The 14,450-nt window shown below is 39.1% G+C and overlaps 1 protein-coding gene across 16 annotated transcripts in view; it reads left to right on the top strand.

Annotated features, from left to right (window-relative positions):
* CLIP1 (CAP-Gly domain containing linker protein 1) overlaps positions 1–14,450 on the top strand; it is a 1,286,645-nt gene that overhangs the window by 435,933 nt on the left and 836,262 nt on the right. For all 16 annotated transcript variants that reach the window (XM_069619609.1, XM_069619610.1, XM_069619607.1 and 13 more), the window contains exon 6: positions 1,428–1,625. In XM_069619609.1, the coding sequence (XP_069475710.1) occupies positions 1,428–1,625 (198 nt within the window). The remainder of the gene's footprint in view (positions 1–1,427; positions 1,626–14,450) is intronic.

Below are 14,450 nucleotides of genomic sequence, written 5' to 3'. Positions count from 1 at the left end.
CTTTCATTATATATGAGCTTGATGTGTAAACAGATGTTGTATAAATACAGTTAATATAGACTGCATAGATCAAGAATCTCTGTAACGTTGTGACAATATGTGCAGGCTGTGGTACTATGTACACACTACTGGGGAATACACTGTATATAAAAAGTTACATAATAAATATTGTTATATGGGTAGATTATATCATAAAGTCAACATCCATGTCCGTGATTGGAATTCCTCTTTCTCTGAAATAGTAACTGTTAGGGAGTATGCACATTGTAATTTTAATATTGTGAAAGTGATAGCGCTAAAAATGAACAAGCAAATGTGTATTGTGAGCCACAATCCCCATAGCTACTACCCATAGCACGTGAAATACACAGGCACACACCTCTTCACACGTAGTACATAAATAAGGTGGGTTGGGGGGTGCTACAATCCCCTTCTTGTGAGTAGGATGTATTTTTTTAGCAACATTCTTTAAGATTATGTTGAACTAGGAATTATTTGTACTTTGAATTTATAATTTTTTTAACGTGTTTTTTATTTATATATTCATGAGTGTAATGTACTCAGTAACTGATTTTGGCAAACGTAATATGGGAAAAAGAAATTTTTTATTTACAAAATGAATAATGTTATACCACAAAAAACCTGTTGGAATGTGTCAACACATTTGTTTAAAGACAATATACAAGGATATAACCAGCTAATTAGCAAAACATGTTGAACTAATAACTGATGGATATAACAAATGGTTGTCAAAAGAAATGTGGTGCATGTGTCATGAATATTTTGTGATGCTTGCCACAAGGTTGATAATGAATGAGAAATTAAGATAGCACTCACTCGTTTTTTTAATTATTATTTAGCCAATCCGAGGCTCAAATTGTGCAGTCCACAAATAGTGTCATACAAAGTATAGCATGAACCAATTAATTTACTGTTTTACTTCCTGTTAATGGAATAATGGTGCCCATAATGTGAAATTGGGTCAAAGTGGGTTTTTGGTTTCCAGAGGCAGTGCATATACCACAAAACCTGTTTATCCTTTGTAAATTGTGGTCTTTAAATGCTAGCCAATTAAAAGTTCAGTCTTTGATTCTGGAAGCAAATCTCATCTGTCTTGTGTGATAATTATTTTGATGTGTCATAAACATGCTTTAATTCCTGCAGTTTTATTTATTTCTGGCTCTTTCTCTCTTGCACATATGTTGGTTGCCTTGGTAACTGGAACACCATAGCGTAGGCTCAGGTATTTTAGTCACTGACTGCATCTGCGTTTGATGACATGTTTTATAAAAGGTATTTTTACTATGTGTGTCTCTACTCTGTGCTTGTGGATGGGCTCTGTACGTATGGCTGTTCAGCACATTGACAGAGTTGGTTATCTTAAAGACTTTATTTAGAATCATTTTTGTATTCAATTTATTTTGCAGCTAACCGAAACTTCCTCCCGCTATGCAAGGAAGATTTCTGGGACCACAGCCTTGCAAGAGGCTCTGAAGGAGAAGCAGCAGCACATTGAACAACTGATGGCTGAAAGGGACCTGGAGCGAGCAGAAGTTGCCAAGGCAACTAGTCATGTTGGAGAAGTAGAACAGGAGCTGGCAGTAATACGGGACGGACACGATCAGGTATAGCTTTCAATTTTGTATTATTTGTACATCTCCAAAACGCTATCTTGTATCGATTGCCATGTGTGCAGTACCTACTAACATTGTAAGGGAAAGATGTCCAGGCCCCCTAGTCAAAAGGTTGCTGATTTTTGTGTGTGTCTTTTTGATTTGATGGGATTAGCAACATATTAATCCTCTCTGAGTCTTTTCAGTTTGTTTTCTGCCATGCTAAATCGATCTCTTCACACTTGGGGCTAGAATTATGCAGAGTATGCATCAGTACAAAACCTAGAACGAATCATTTTGCCACCATTTGCGCTGCTTGTGTGATATGGAATATATGGAAAACAAACTGGAAAAGGGGGAAATACATGAGGTGCAGTGGGAGCGAAGGTGTGGAGGAAACGTTCTGTCAGGCAGTCAGTGGGCAACAGGTTATCTCTTGAGGAGGTAGACGCTTCCATCTTGCATGAACTGCAGGAAAAATGCCACCAATCAGATGTGCATCAGTATCTTCTTTCACAATCCGGATGCACAGTAGGATAAGGCTGGCTTCCTGTGTCTTTCCTTCTTTCATCTCTTAAATTCTGGTCTGGCGATGTTGTGGCTGCTGGAACTGCAGGAAGGATTCCAGAGATGATTTTTCAGCGAGGTTGGGTGGAACCTTGTTAATCATAGCCTGCTATGTGATGCAGGCTGTTTTGCTGGTGATGCGGGATTGGAGGGGTAACAGTGTAGTACTCCTAGTTGTAATGGGATGCCACATGCCGCACAGCTTTCTGTGGGATCAAGGTGAAGGTTAGGCCTGGTACCAGGCAGTGTGGGCTTTCTGTGTGATGTGGTCCTTGATGGAAAGGTAATTGTCAATGCAAACAGCATATGGTCTCTGGCCTCTCCCAGTACGTTTTTGGCTGTGTATTTTATTGCCATGTTTTATTTTATTTTTACAAAGTCCCATCCTCTGTTAATGCTTTTTTCATTAGCCTGTATTCATAATTTCTCATTCTGTGAGTGATTAGGGTGTTTACATTTCACCCACACCATGAGGGTTAGTCTCCTTCGACTATGAAAGGGAAGCAGTGACGTCTCCAGATGTTTGTGTGAGAGAAATGTGTGTGTTCTATAGAATCTGTGTTTAGAGTGTTTCATAATTGGTGGCCCAATAGTTCTGTTTCACTTATGTTTGACGTATTTTGAGTAATTTGTAGATCATTGACGTTTGTGGACCTAATAGGTTTTTATTTTGTCATTTGAGTGGTTGTGGTCTGGCAGCAAAGCTTGTCACCAGAACCAGAAGTCCAAAATTATACATCTGGCTTCCACAATTAACCAAATTGTTTGAACGTAGACATGTTATTTTATCTAGGTGCCTTATTTCCTTCATCTGCACGAATTGGAACCACTTAGATTAACATGTAGGGAAAGCTGGCCATTCATATATAAATGTATACAACATCAAAATCTTTAATTCTGAATTAGTATTTCTACAAATTAAAAACTCTCCCATTCACACTTGTTCTTCTCTTCTGCTGTATATCACCATTCCCAATCACCTCACCCAGTTTTGCAGACAGTTGTGCTGACCTTATTGCTGATATTAATCTGATTTACGTGCACCTATATATTTTAGCGGACCTACATTTCTGGGTAGAACAAGCAGACTCGCCATGTGCATCGCAGTTGTTGGGAAATTACGCTAAAATTCGAACTAATGATTAGGAACCCACCCATGTAAAAAGAGATATCCTAAAGATCAAACTTTTACATGATTGCATCATTCAATCACTTAGTCCCTTAGCTCTCATTTAGCAGACCGTATTGCCATTTCGTTCCTTATAACAGATCGGATGAATCAGAAAAGATCTTTTGTAATAACCCTTCCCTATAAGAAGGTTTGCGGCATACATCTGAAATTTTGTTAGACTTCTCTTGTAGATTGAAATCCAGGAAGACCAAGGCCTAAATGGCCTATATCATTTTCTTATGCAGTACTGCAAGTATTTGACCCAAATGAAGCCATGTAGATTCTGCATGGTTTACACTGCCTACACCTGCCATCAAGGGAGTTAAAATAGCTACTTACGGAGAACATGGAGCACAACTAAACATGGAGACATGATTCTCAGTCATTTGTCAGTTTATAAAAAGAGCAATTGTGCATAGTAACAGCTCTATTATAATCACATTAGTAAGAATAATAAACTACAAAAACAACTGTTTAAGATCATAAATAATGCACCCCTGGGTCTTTGCAAGGAATCACCTCCTCGCAAGATCTGTGATCAATTGGCACCCTTTCTCATGATGAAAGTCTAGACAATATACAAAGGGGTACAGGCTAGTGTAACATCTAACCCACCTTCCCCTGTAGATTCATGGAGTCCTGATATACCCATCTAAACCTCTCGGACTTGCAGCATTTCCTCCCATGGATTATTTATTATCTATTATCAGTGTCCTGGCTTTCTTTTGAATGCCAACCTCCGTCTCCAAAGAATTTACATCAGGTAAACTGGTGGCTTGTCTGCTTAATTCTATAGCACCGCATGGCTCTGAGCTAAGGTTCCCAACAGTATATTGCAGGCCCTTATTATGATTGAGAATTTACATCAGGTAAACTGGTGGCTTGTCTGCTTAATTCTATAGCACCGCATGGCTCTGAGGTAAGGTTCCCAACAGTATATTGCAGGCCCTTATTATGATTGGCTTGAAAAAGGTAAATGCAGGCATAATCTGGCAGAATACTGCCCAATTTCCAACCTGCCCTTTCTGGAAGAACTTATGCAAAGAGTAGTTGTTTCCCCGATGCAAAATTACATCAAACAGTATGACTTAGTGGACACCATCCATGCACAATCCTGCCCTTATAGAGGGACTGAAACTTTGCTATTTTGGTTTAAGGTAATATTGGACCACATGTGGACAAGGGATATACTACAGCCCCTGCCCTTTTGTACAAGAGTGCAGTGTTAGATATGGTGTACCATGCCAGTCTCCTGAATACACTGGAATCTGTGGGTGCAGTAAATTTGTCTCTGTAGTGGAGTTGTTCCTTCCCCAAAGACCCATTCTCCTACTGCTGCTGTTGTACTGGTATGTATTCATTATTCATGAGCATGTGAATCCATGCCAGACCCCATGCTGGAGAAGGTTTAAGTTATTTACCTGTAACTATTGTTCTCCAGCATGGGTCTGGCGTGGATTCACATTCAAACCCTCCCTCCGCTCCTCTGCAGCTCTTCCTGGCACTGCCACTTTAAGTGCTTACCAAATCTGAAGATGGCTGCCAGAGGAGGGGCTTAGGGAGAGGACTGTTATTGGGTGGGGCAGTATGACCCAGATGTCAGTGATTGGATTAAAGGAGAAATACAGTTTTTAAGTTAAAGTGAAACTGTTTTTTCTTTTACCGAGGATTCCTAGCCTGACAGGGAATATTCTTGAGCATGTGAATGCATTCCACACCCACGCTGGAGAACAATAGTTACAGGTAAGTAACTTAAACCTTCTCCTCAGTTCTTTGTGCTGTGGACAAAATAAAAAAGTGCATGGTGTTGTCCCTATATCCTAAAATATACAGGTAACAATCTGATGCACGCTCATCCTATCTCCACTTTAGAATTAGATTGTAAAAAAAGCATGCCAAATCTTGCTCTTGTATATACAGGCATCTAGCTGATTCTCTGGTAATTGGATCCAGATACAGAGTAGGGCTATTAACCACCGTATGTGCCACATATGCCCTTATGGTGCTCTTCTGAACAGTCTACGCGCAACATTTTTTAGTGCCAGCCTTATTACTGAGCTAGCATCTGCTGAGATCTTTGTGGGCTTACTGAACCGTAGACTAAGTGATAATTGTTTTCCTCCTGTCACTTAGCCATCTAGTTTTATGACCCACAATTGAGTCATAGAATTCTTTTTACTAGTAATCCACACAGCAAATTCTTCATTAAGCCACAACCTGGCTCTACATTTCAATACTGAACAGCAGTATGTCCTCAACGGTTCTATCTTTTTACTGCATATGTTTCATTGCTTTTCTTTTTTTTTTTGTTACCTTTTTTTTTTTACAGTTTTTATTTTTACAGCAAGATTTGGTGGTCGATGCCACCCCACCTGCTCCCACCATCTCCAGACCCTTCCACCCCCTCCTCCATTTCGCCGTTAAAACATAGTAAATACATTGGTGTGAAAAAATACCTGTGATGAAAACAAAAAGTGATAAAGACTGGATACCATTCTCAACAGTACCCAGGTTAAGATCCCAATCTACAATTACATTAGCTACTGCCTTGGATTCTCGCAACTGTATTTCTTAAGGAAAACATTTTCCGTACTCGTAAAACCCTTTCTACTTCGTAGCCTCCATACTGAGGCTCCTATGCTAGCTGGGCAAGAGATTTCCCTTTGTTTACCTCTAAGGCAGACCCAACAGAAACACCTCCTAGCCTATAAATCAACAATAGGATACCCCAACTTATTGATTAACCCCACTTTCTGACAGAGCTATATGTGGGGCCCGTAATAATTTGGAAGAGAATCAAATCCCTAAATAATCAAGTCCTAATTACCTCCATGCTACTTGCATTATTATTATTATAATTTATTATTATTATTATTATATTTATGAGCGCAGATGTAGCTTTGAGAAGCAATGGAGCGCTTTACAGAGGTATACAACAATACAGATGCACAACAGATTGATTTACAGAGGTATACAACAGTAGATATGCATAGTGGAGCGCTTCTCTGAGGTAACAGAACAGATATCTAGAGGGCGTAGGATACAGAGGGGCACAACTGTACAGTTTGGCAGGGAGAGAAGGGTGGAAGGCGTATAGTGAGTCAGGTGGCACAGGAGCAACATGATGGCCTTGGTGCTGAGGAGGAGACACTCCTTGAAGAGGTAGGTCTTGAGTTCTTTTCTGAATTGTAAGAGCGTGTCGGAGAGCCTGATGCTGACGAGGATGGGGATAAACTATACATTTGAAGTTTGGTGGTTTAGGAGCTCCCGCAATCACTACATTCACTTTATTTGCATTCATCTTTAACTCTGATATATATATATATATATATATATGACCTGTGACCTATAGTGGACGTACATATCGCTCACAGGTCATCAAAATGAGGGAAACCTAATCACCCCCATGTGAGCGCATATATATATATATATATATATATATATATATATATATATATATATATATATATTAATTATTATATCTATATTTTTTTTTCCGCACTGATTGGGTCAGGCAGGGTAAGTAGCACTCTTCACTTCTCCAATGTAAACGGAGTCGGACACAAAGTTCAAATTAAAATAGTAATTTTTATTAGTGCCTTGCAAACAGCACAATCAAGTTAAAAAGCCATCCAAGTTTGGCTCTCCCAATGTGCAAAGAAAAATTATGTGCGCGTAGGGAACGTTAACACGTTTCGCGGCTTCTCCGTGCTGCTTGTTCACAACAATGCGTCCCCAGCAAACCAAAGAGTTTTAAATCAAAAGTACAGAGCGAAAGGCGGTCATTGCCGCCGAAACAGATGAGGGACTCCATTAGCAAAACACCCACCATGGCATAGACTCAGGGCGGACATGTTAAACTTATTGAGATTACTGTAATGCTCCGATTTCATTTATAGAACAGTATCTGTAAGTTAAACTCTCAAATCACTGTCAATTAACTATTAATCAGGTCTTCAATTGGGGGGTATAGAGGGATATAAAAGTTGAATGTATTTGTTCCACTTTGTGTTCGCCTTGATCCATCGCCATGGATGGGCGTCCGTCAATGGAGCCCCTTAGTGCCAAGTATACGCTTCAATGCCTTGTATCTGTTTCTTACGCGTCCTGTTAGGCTCGACTGGCTGGCACCTGTGACCTATAGTGGACGTACATATCGCTCACAGGTCATCAAAATGAGGGAAACCTAATCACCCCCATGTGAGCGCATAGTTGCTTAACCAGCTCCAAAATGTAATCCAATGGTGGTCAAAACATGGAATACAGTTTCACATTAGCATATCAGTTCCGTCCCAGATCACATAATCGGTTACATCGGATGGTCTGCTGTGTAAACTGTGTGCCACATTCAGTGGTGCGAATCACTGTCTGATGGCCATAGTGCCAATACATTCATCACTTTAGGGCGCACAGTCAATCAATAAAGTGCTATGATCACTTGCCCATATTGAGTGCACAGGAGCACCCTACTTTTGTGCAGCACTTTTTCCCGAATATATTGTACAAGCAGTATAATACAATGAGTCCATCTTGCTAAAGTGCAACAATCATTATAAAGTGCATAGTGCAATCGGAATTTATGTGAATTTATGTGAACTTTCCTTCTAAAGTGCAAGGTGCCAAGATGTAAACATTCCTGTAATATATATATAGTTAAAAAATAAATCCCCTCAAGCCTAATTCATACATGCACTGACTTAGCCAGCAATACCCTATCATCAGCAAAAAGTAGAAATGAAGTCTGTCTATCAGCAAATTTTTGGTACCTCAGATGTTTCCCTTATTGAATAGGTATCCAGTTCGTTGATGTAAAAAATAAACAAAAGGGGATCCAGAATACATTCTTGCATCGGCCCAACTGGTTACTGTAAACTTTACAGTAGCATTACCTCTTCTTTCAACGCTCACATGCGCACTTCTGTCTTCGTAAAGTGTTAGAGATTTTGCGGAACATATATGTTACTAAAGGTTTCCCAAAGTTCACTCCTTGGCACAAGATCGAATGCTGTGCTAAGGCCCAAATAACAAGGAAAAACTTCTCTCCTCTAACTTCACACGCTTTTTGAACTAGAAAGCTTGGGGCTAACACTGGGCAATGGTATCCTTCCCTTTCTGGAAATCTGCCTGGCAGGGAGAGATAATATTGTTTAATTCAGCTCACTCATACAGTTGTCTATGGGATACTCTCCCGTAAATGTTAGCATGCGTACTTAATAAAGATATGGGATCTGTAAGATGCTGGATCACCTTTTTGACCCTTTTGGCAAATGGTTACAATTTGGGACTCTTTCCGTGATGTCAAAATACTTCCTACAGCAGTTCAGCGAGCGAACAGTATGAAAGCAGGCAGTTGTTTTTACAATCCCTCAATCCCTCATCGTCGAGAGGTGATTCAAGATCTATTTCAGAACCTTTTTCCATCACTGGAATCTCCCTCATATAGACTTATTTGTTGTGAAGAACAATCCAAAGTCTCTTTGGTGGGAATGTTTGTAATTCTAGTCGATGCTTTTTGAATGTATTGGTCAAGAAAGTTCCTATACTCCTTCCCTATTGGCAACTTTGATTCACAAGTTCTCCTAAAAGTGAGGCACACATTGAATTCAGCAATGATGGCACACAGTGAATTCAACAATGATTTCCAACGCCTTGTCTTTGTGGAATATAATATATTATGTTGGACAAATAACTAGGAAAACAAAGATTTGTTGGAACAAGCACTGCTCGAATGTAAGGTCTGATAACTTCAGAACTCGTGTGGCTAGACATTTCTATTGAATACCGACATCATATCACCCAGAGGAGGTTCCAGAATTTGGATGTTCTTGAAACTGGAACATAATGTTTTAATGTTTATCATATTCTTAGTCAGAAATAGGCGTTCTGGAGTGATAGACAGAGTAGCCCTTGTAGGGATGAATGGAGGTTATGTTCCTTGTGAAGATTTTTGATACATATATTTGCATGTTTATATTATGGGTGCAATAGCACTTGTTTATGTCCTTTACATATTGTTGAGCCTCTAGGGTTGTATATTATTTTGTTTATTTTGTTGCTGCAAATTTGTTAATAATACTGTATTGCAGAATATCATTGTATTCAGGTTTTTTATTTAAATAAACGATATGCCATGTAAGGAATCCATTGAGAACTATTGACTATGGTATTTGGTAAAAAAAAGTTTGATTATATTTAAGCCATTGTTGGAAGATAAGGGACAGTAGGGAACATATTGACTATGATAAGTGCGAACAACGTTTAATTACATGTATGTTATGTTTGTGCTGTAATGTTTCTCTAGTTATGTCTTGTACAGTTTTACAAATATGTCTTTAGTTATTTTTGATTACTTGCTTTTAGTATTACCACATGTTGTTTATGGTTTGTTCCTCTTTTCAGTTCACATTTATTGTGCACAATAAAATAAATGTGTCCGTGTTCCTTCTCTCACAATCTTTATTGGTCACTTTTATTCCATTTCCGAGCTTGAACTGTCAGACTTAACATGTGTAATCATACTCCAAGTCTCTCGCTGCCACTTGCCCATGTTCTACTATAGACCTCTTTCCCTCTCTGGTTTGCTTGCTGGCTTCCAATAGCTGTGCCTTGTCTAGTTTCTTGTGGTCAGGCACCAGATAAGGTTTTGAAATGGGAGTGTTTTACTCAATGTTTTTGAAGATGAGCAACATTATTTGTTGGGGTGTAAAATATATTCCTTTTCCCAAATTGGTCCATTTTAGGACAGTAAAAAACATTTTCTTGACATAAAACTTATCGTTTTGTAATGCATACTGTACTTCATAGAAATTAAAAGATGCAATTTGCACCCTGGGGTTCCTCTGTAGATAAGGCATTAGTAATATTAGAGCTCTTTGTGCTCTGCTGTTATCACTGATCCGAACAGATGAGTGAAGTTTTGCGGATGGAAGCAGAGGGCAGGCCCTTTGTATTCATTGTTTCCATTTGTTCTGGAAGCATTTTGCGTTTTCAAGGAATAAAAGTGTCTGGAACTCTGCTAACCGGGTGCAGTGTTCAGAAAACACCATCCTCCTCTCTTCAGCTCTCAGAGGATCTTACAATGATCATGTGGTGGCGTCTACAGTGCCTTCGCCTGGATGACCTGCTGGTTTCCTGTTGCTGCCACAACCCTCAGTGCCCATCCAACAAATAAAGTTTTTTGGTAAAGTTTTCTACTTCTGCCAGACCAAACAAAGGCAGGGTGCCTGCTGGCCCATCTCTACTGCAGGCTCCAGGAGTTCCCACCTATTTGTTGCCTTGTTCAGGTCTCCACAACTTCTCCTCCTCTGTCTCCTCCCCTTCTCATACCTCTCATGATTTCACCCCCTCATTTATAGGGAGTCCCATGACCTATATTCTGGTGTCCAGTCAACTGGTCGAAAAAAAACTGGTCGACTGCAATTTGGTCGACGCAATTTGGTCGAAAACCAAATGGTCGAAATTTTTTTTTTATTTATATATGTATTTTTCGGGTTTTCGTTTAGTAAAAAAAGGGGTTTTTAGAGAAAAAAAGGGGGTTGGGGGTTTGCTGTATTGGTCTTTTTCTCACCCGCATTCCCCAACATTATGTTTGTTACTTCTGGTCACTTGCAGAAGTCAAAATGAAGATTTCATGAGCAGGAGCTAAAACTAGCTCTTGGGTATTGTGCATCACTCAGTAGGCAGGAGCTACCCCTAGATAAATAGAAGCTAGAATCAAATTTTGATGCAAACACAATGAAGCAATTTATGTCCTTTGTAACTGTACGAAAAGAGATGTCATGGAAGGATCCCAATTCTGATCAAACAAACAATCAATCTAGCAGGATGAGAGACTCTTAGCCTAGCCAAATCTCAATTCATTTCATGGAACTCGTGGCCTAAATAATTTTTAAAAATGGTATAGTTGCAATCATCAACATAGACCCGATATCATCTTTCTCCAAGAGTCGATGACTCAAAAAAAACGTTACCATCGAAGGATACCACTCTTACATACAAGCAGCAAGACGGGGACCCATGGGAAGACCCTCGGGGGGGGACTTGCAATCATGATCAACACGGCATGCAAGTGCTCCATTGACAAAATTAGTAGTTCTGATTCGCTATTATCGATTGTGCTTATAAATGATGTGGATCCTTCCATTATTCTCTTACTAATTTGCATATATTGGAATAAACGCAATACTCATCTTGAAGATATACTGGACGAACTAAATTACGTGATAGAAAAAGCAATGATATTACACCCTTCTATTAGAATAATCGCTGGTGGTGACTTGAATTGCTACTGTCACGAAGAAAGTGTCTATCCAAGCAATATGTGGAATAATCATTCGACGCACTCAAAGCTTTTATGGAATCAATCTTTTCTCGACTGGGACTTGCAATCCCCAAGTTATCCATTGGACTCTTATTCTTACACCTGGAAAAGAGGTGGCAATAAGTCTTTAATCGACTACTTCTTTCTTTCATCAAGTTTGTACCGTTATGTTGACTCCATGTTGATAATTGATCCCACCGTAGGAGACCACATGATCATTGCATTAACCGTGAACATCCCCATAGCCCATTACTCTGAAGAGTTAACATTAGCCTTGTTAGAACATGATTGCCACTCTCTTACTGTGAGGTGGAACCCAAGAATATGTAACACCTTTACTAACCAATTAGAGCGAGACGCTGATATCATCTCCAATTCAGCAGCCGGAGGAAATTCCCTCCTACAACTAGAAACTAGGAATGCCCTTAGAATAAAAACTCATCTTCATCAATTAGTACGAGAAAACAAAACAATTGCTCACGCAATATCCTGTCATGTCCATAAATTTAATCAGCATGTAGTGTCTCTCAAAACCCCCAAAAACCTAGAAATTTGGAAAATAACAAAAGAAGATTGGTCTGGGGAGGACCGTATGGACCGAATAAAAAGGATTAAACAATCATACAGAAATAAGTCAAAATGGATTAAAAGTAAATTACATTACGAAGATAATCAAAGAATTATTTACCATCTGTTAAAACATGATATCAGACAAATTTGGTCCACACTACGTACCATCGCATCTGACTCTGCGAATGCAATTGAATCAGTAATCTCTGCAGAAACCTGGGTCGCATATATAAAAGCCAAATATCAAATGCCTAAACGTTTTATTCAATTCAAAGGGAGTGTACCTAAATTGCAACTAGATATGGAAGCCATGTGGACAACTCAGGATATTATTGAGGCCATAGGGAAATTAAAACATTCAAAAGCTCCCGGCCCTGATGGGCTCCCTGCATGCGTATACAAATCAAACCCTGCGTTTTGGGCTCGTATCCTGAAAATCAGTTTTGATTCAGTTGCACAGTCTGGTATTACACCTCCTTCCTGGTCTTCTGCTTTGGTCATTCCAATTTACAAAAAGGGTCCTCCAGACCTGCCATCCAATTATCACCCAATAGCACTTACTGATGCGTCATAGAAAATCTTTTCTCTGCTTCTACTACAAAAGCTGCAAAAGTGTATCGACAACCATAACCTACTTTCCCCCTACCAAGTTGGTTTTAGGAAACACATTGGGTGTCCGTTGAATGCTACCATACTTTGTCATCTTCAAGCTCAAACTTCCTCCTCTAAAACCGGTTCGGTATATATGGCTAGCTTGGATTTGACTGCAGCTTTTGACTGTGTAATACGAGAAATTCTATGGAACAAAATGTTACTTCTGGGAATTCCATCTCAATTGGTTGCCCTAATTGCATTATTACACAAAAATACCAACTATAGAATTTGTTTAAATAAAGAAGGAGCCCTCTCTGACCCCATTACCACCGAAACAGGGGTCAAACAGGGTTGCAATATGGCAGCAGTTCTTTTTAACTTGTACCTTTTGGGCTTGAATGAACGTTGGCGGAGAGGAGAGTGCTAACCTGTTAAACTTGTTTCTATAAAACTAGACTGGATGGGTTTCGCAGACGATCTATTATTCTTTGACAGAACCCCTTTCGGCCTGCAAAGAAAACTAGATCAATTTACGGAATTTGCCCATACTCATAATCTATGCCCAAATCATTTATATCAATCTTTTCAGATGGAAAACTCAAGTCCAAACCATTTTTAGGGTCCCTGAATGGAATCAAGGTGGAATATTCACCCATGCTCCGCTACTTGGGATATCCTCTCACCGACTCCTACTCATTCAAAATATGGAAACATTTTCTCCTACAGAAGGTTAAAATCCTTTCATCACAATTGAAGATCATACTCCACAAATATTGTATGTTTTCTTTAATTCCATTGATTACATTTTATCTACTCAAAGTAGAACCCATCATACTTTACAGTTTAGACATTTGTAGTTTTGAGCTCGAGGATTTTTTAGATACATTACAGGGGAATTTATGGAAAAATGCATTGGAAATGGCTTCCTCAATCCCCAATGTAATGATCTGCCACGAGCTATATCTACTACCTTTGTCTGCAAAATACAATTGGAGAAGTATAACAAATTATACCAAAATGTTGAACCCACCCAAAAACTCTCTATACGTGGAGTTGAACAAAACCATGAGTGACTTGAGCATCAAATCACTAAACAAATGAACCCTAAAACTTAAGAAAATCTTACTGGCAATAAATGAAACCCCTGAATCTATCTGTATGTGGCTCCCCAGCCAAAAAAGAAAATATCAAAGATTTCAATGGTGTTGCATGTTAGATAAAATGGATACATACTCCTCTTACGAGGAATATAATTTAATTCAGAGCAAATGGGAGACTAGGCAAAAATATATCATTTAGTTTCCGTCTGCAAAAGCTAGACAAATCTATATGCGCTTCAGATTGAACCAATTTTTAACGACTTTCGGAACGAAAAATTGGTATGGCAATAATATACTTATGGGTTCAGGAATGTGATGATTTTGTGTAGATAACGCATCCTTTGAAACATTGAAACATCTCGTAATATTTTGCACATCTTTCGAAGAACCTCGCACACAGATTTTTAAGCACTTTCTGGTAAATAAATCTTACATTGCAAGGGAATCCCTCTGGAAACGCTGTATGGAAGGATATAGTCAAACTCTAATTCTTAAATGAATCGCTCTATTGGAAA

Source organism: Ambystoma mexicanum, chromosome 10, assembly GCF_040938575.1.
Source record: "Ambystoma mexicanum isolate Mex_15411 chromosome 10, UKY_AmexF1_1, whole genome shotgun sequence".
NCBI classification, from domain to species: domain Eukaryota; kingdom Metazoa; phylum Chordata; class Amphibia; order Caudata; family Ambystomatidae; genus Ambystoma; species Ambystoma mexicanum.
This window is presented reverse-complemented; position numbering and strand designations above follow the sequence as displayed.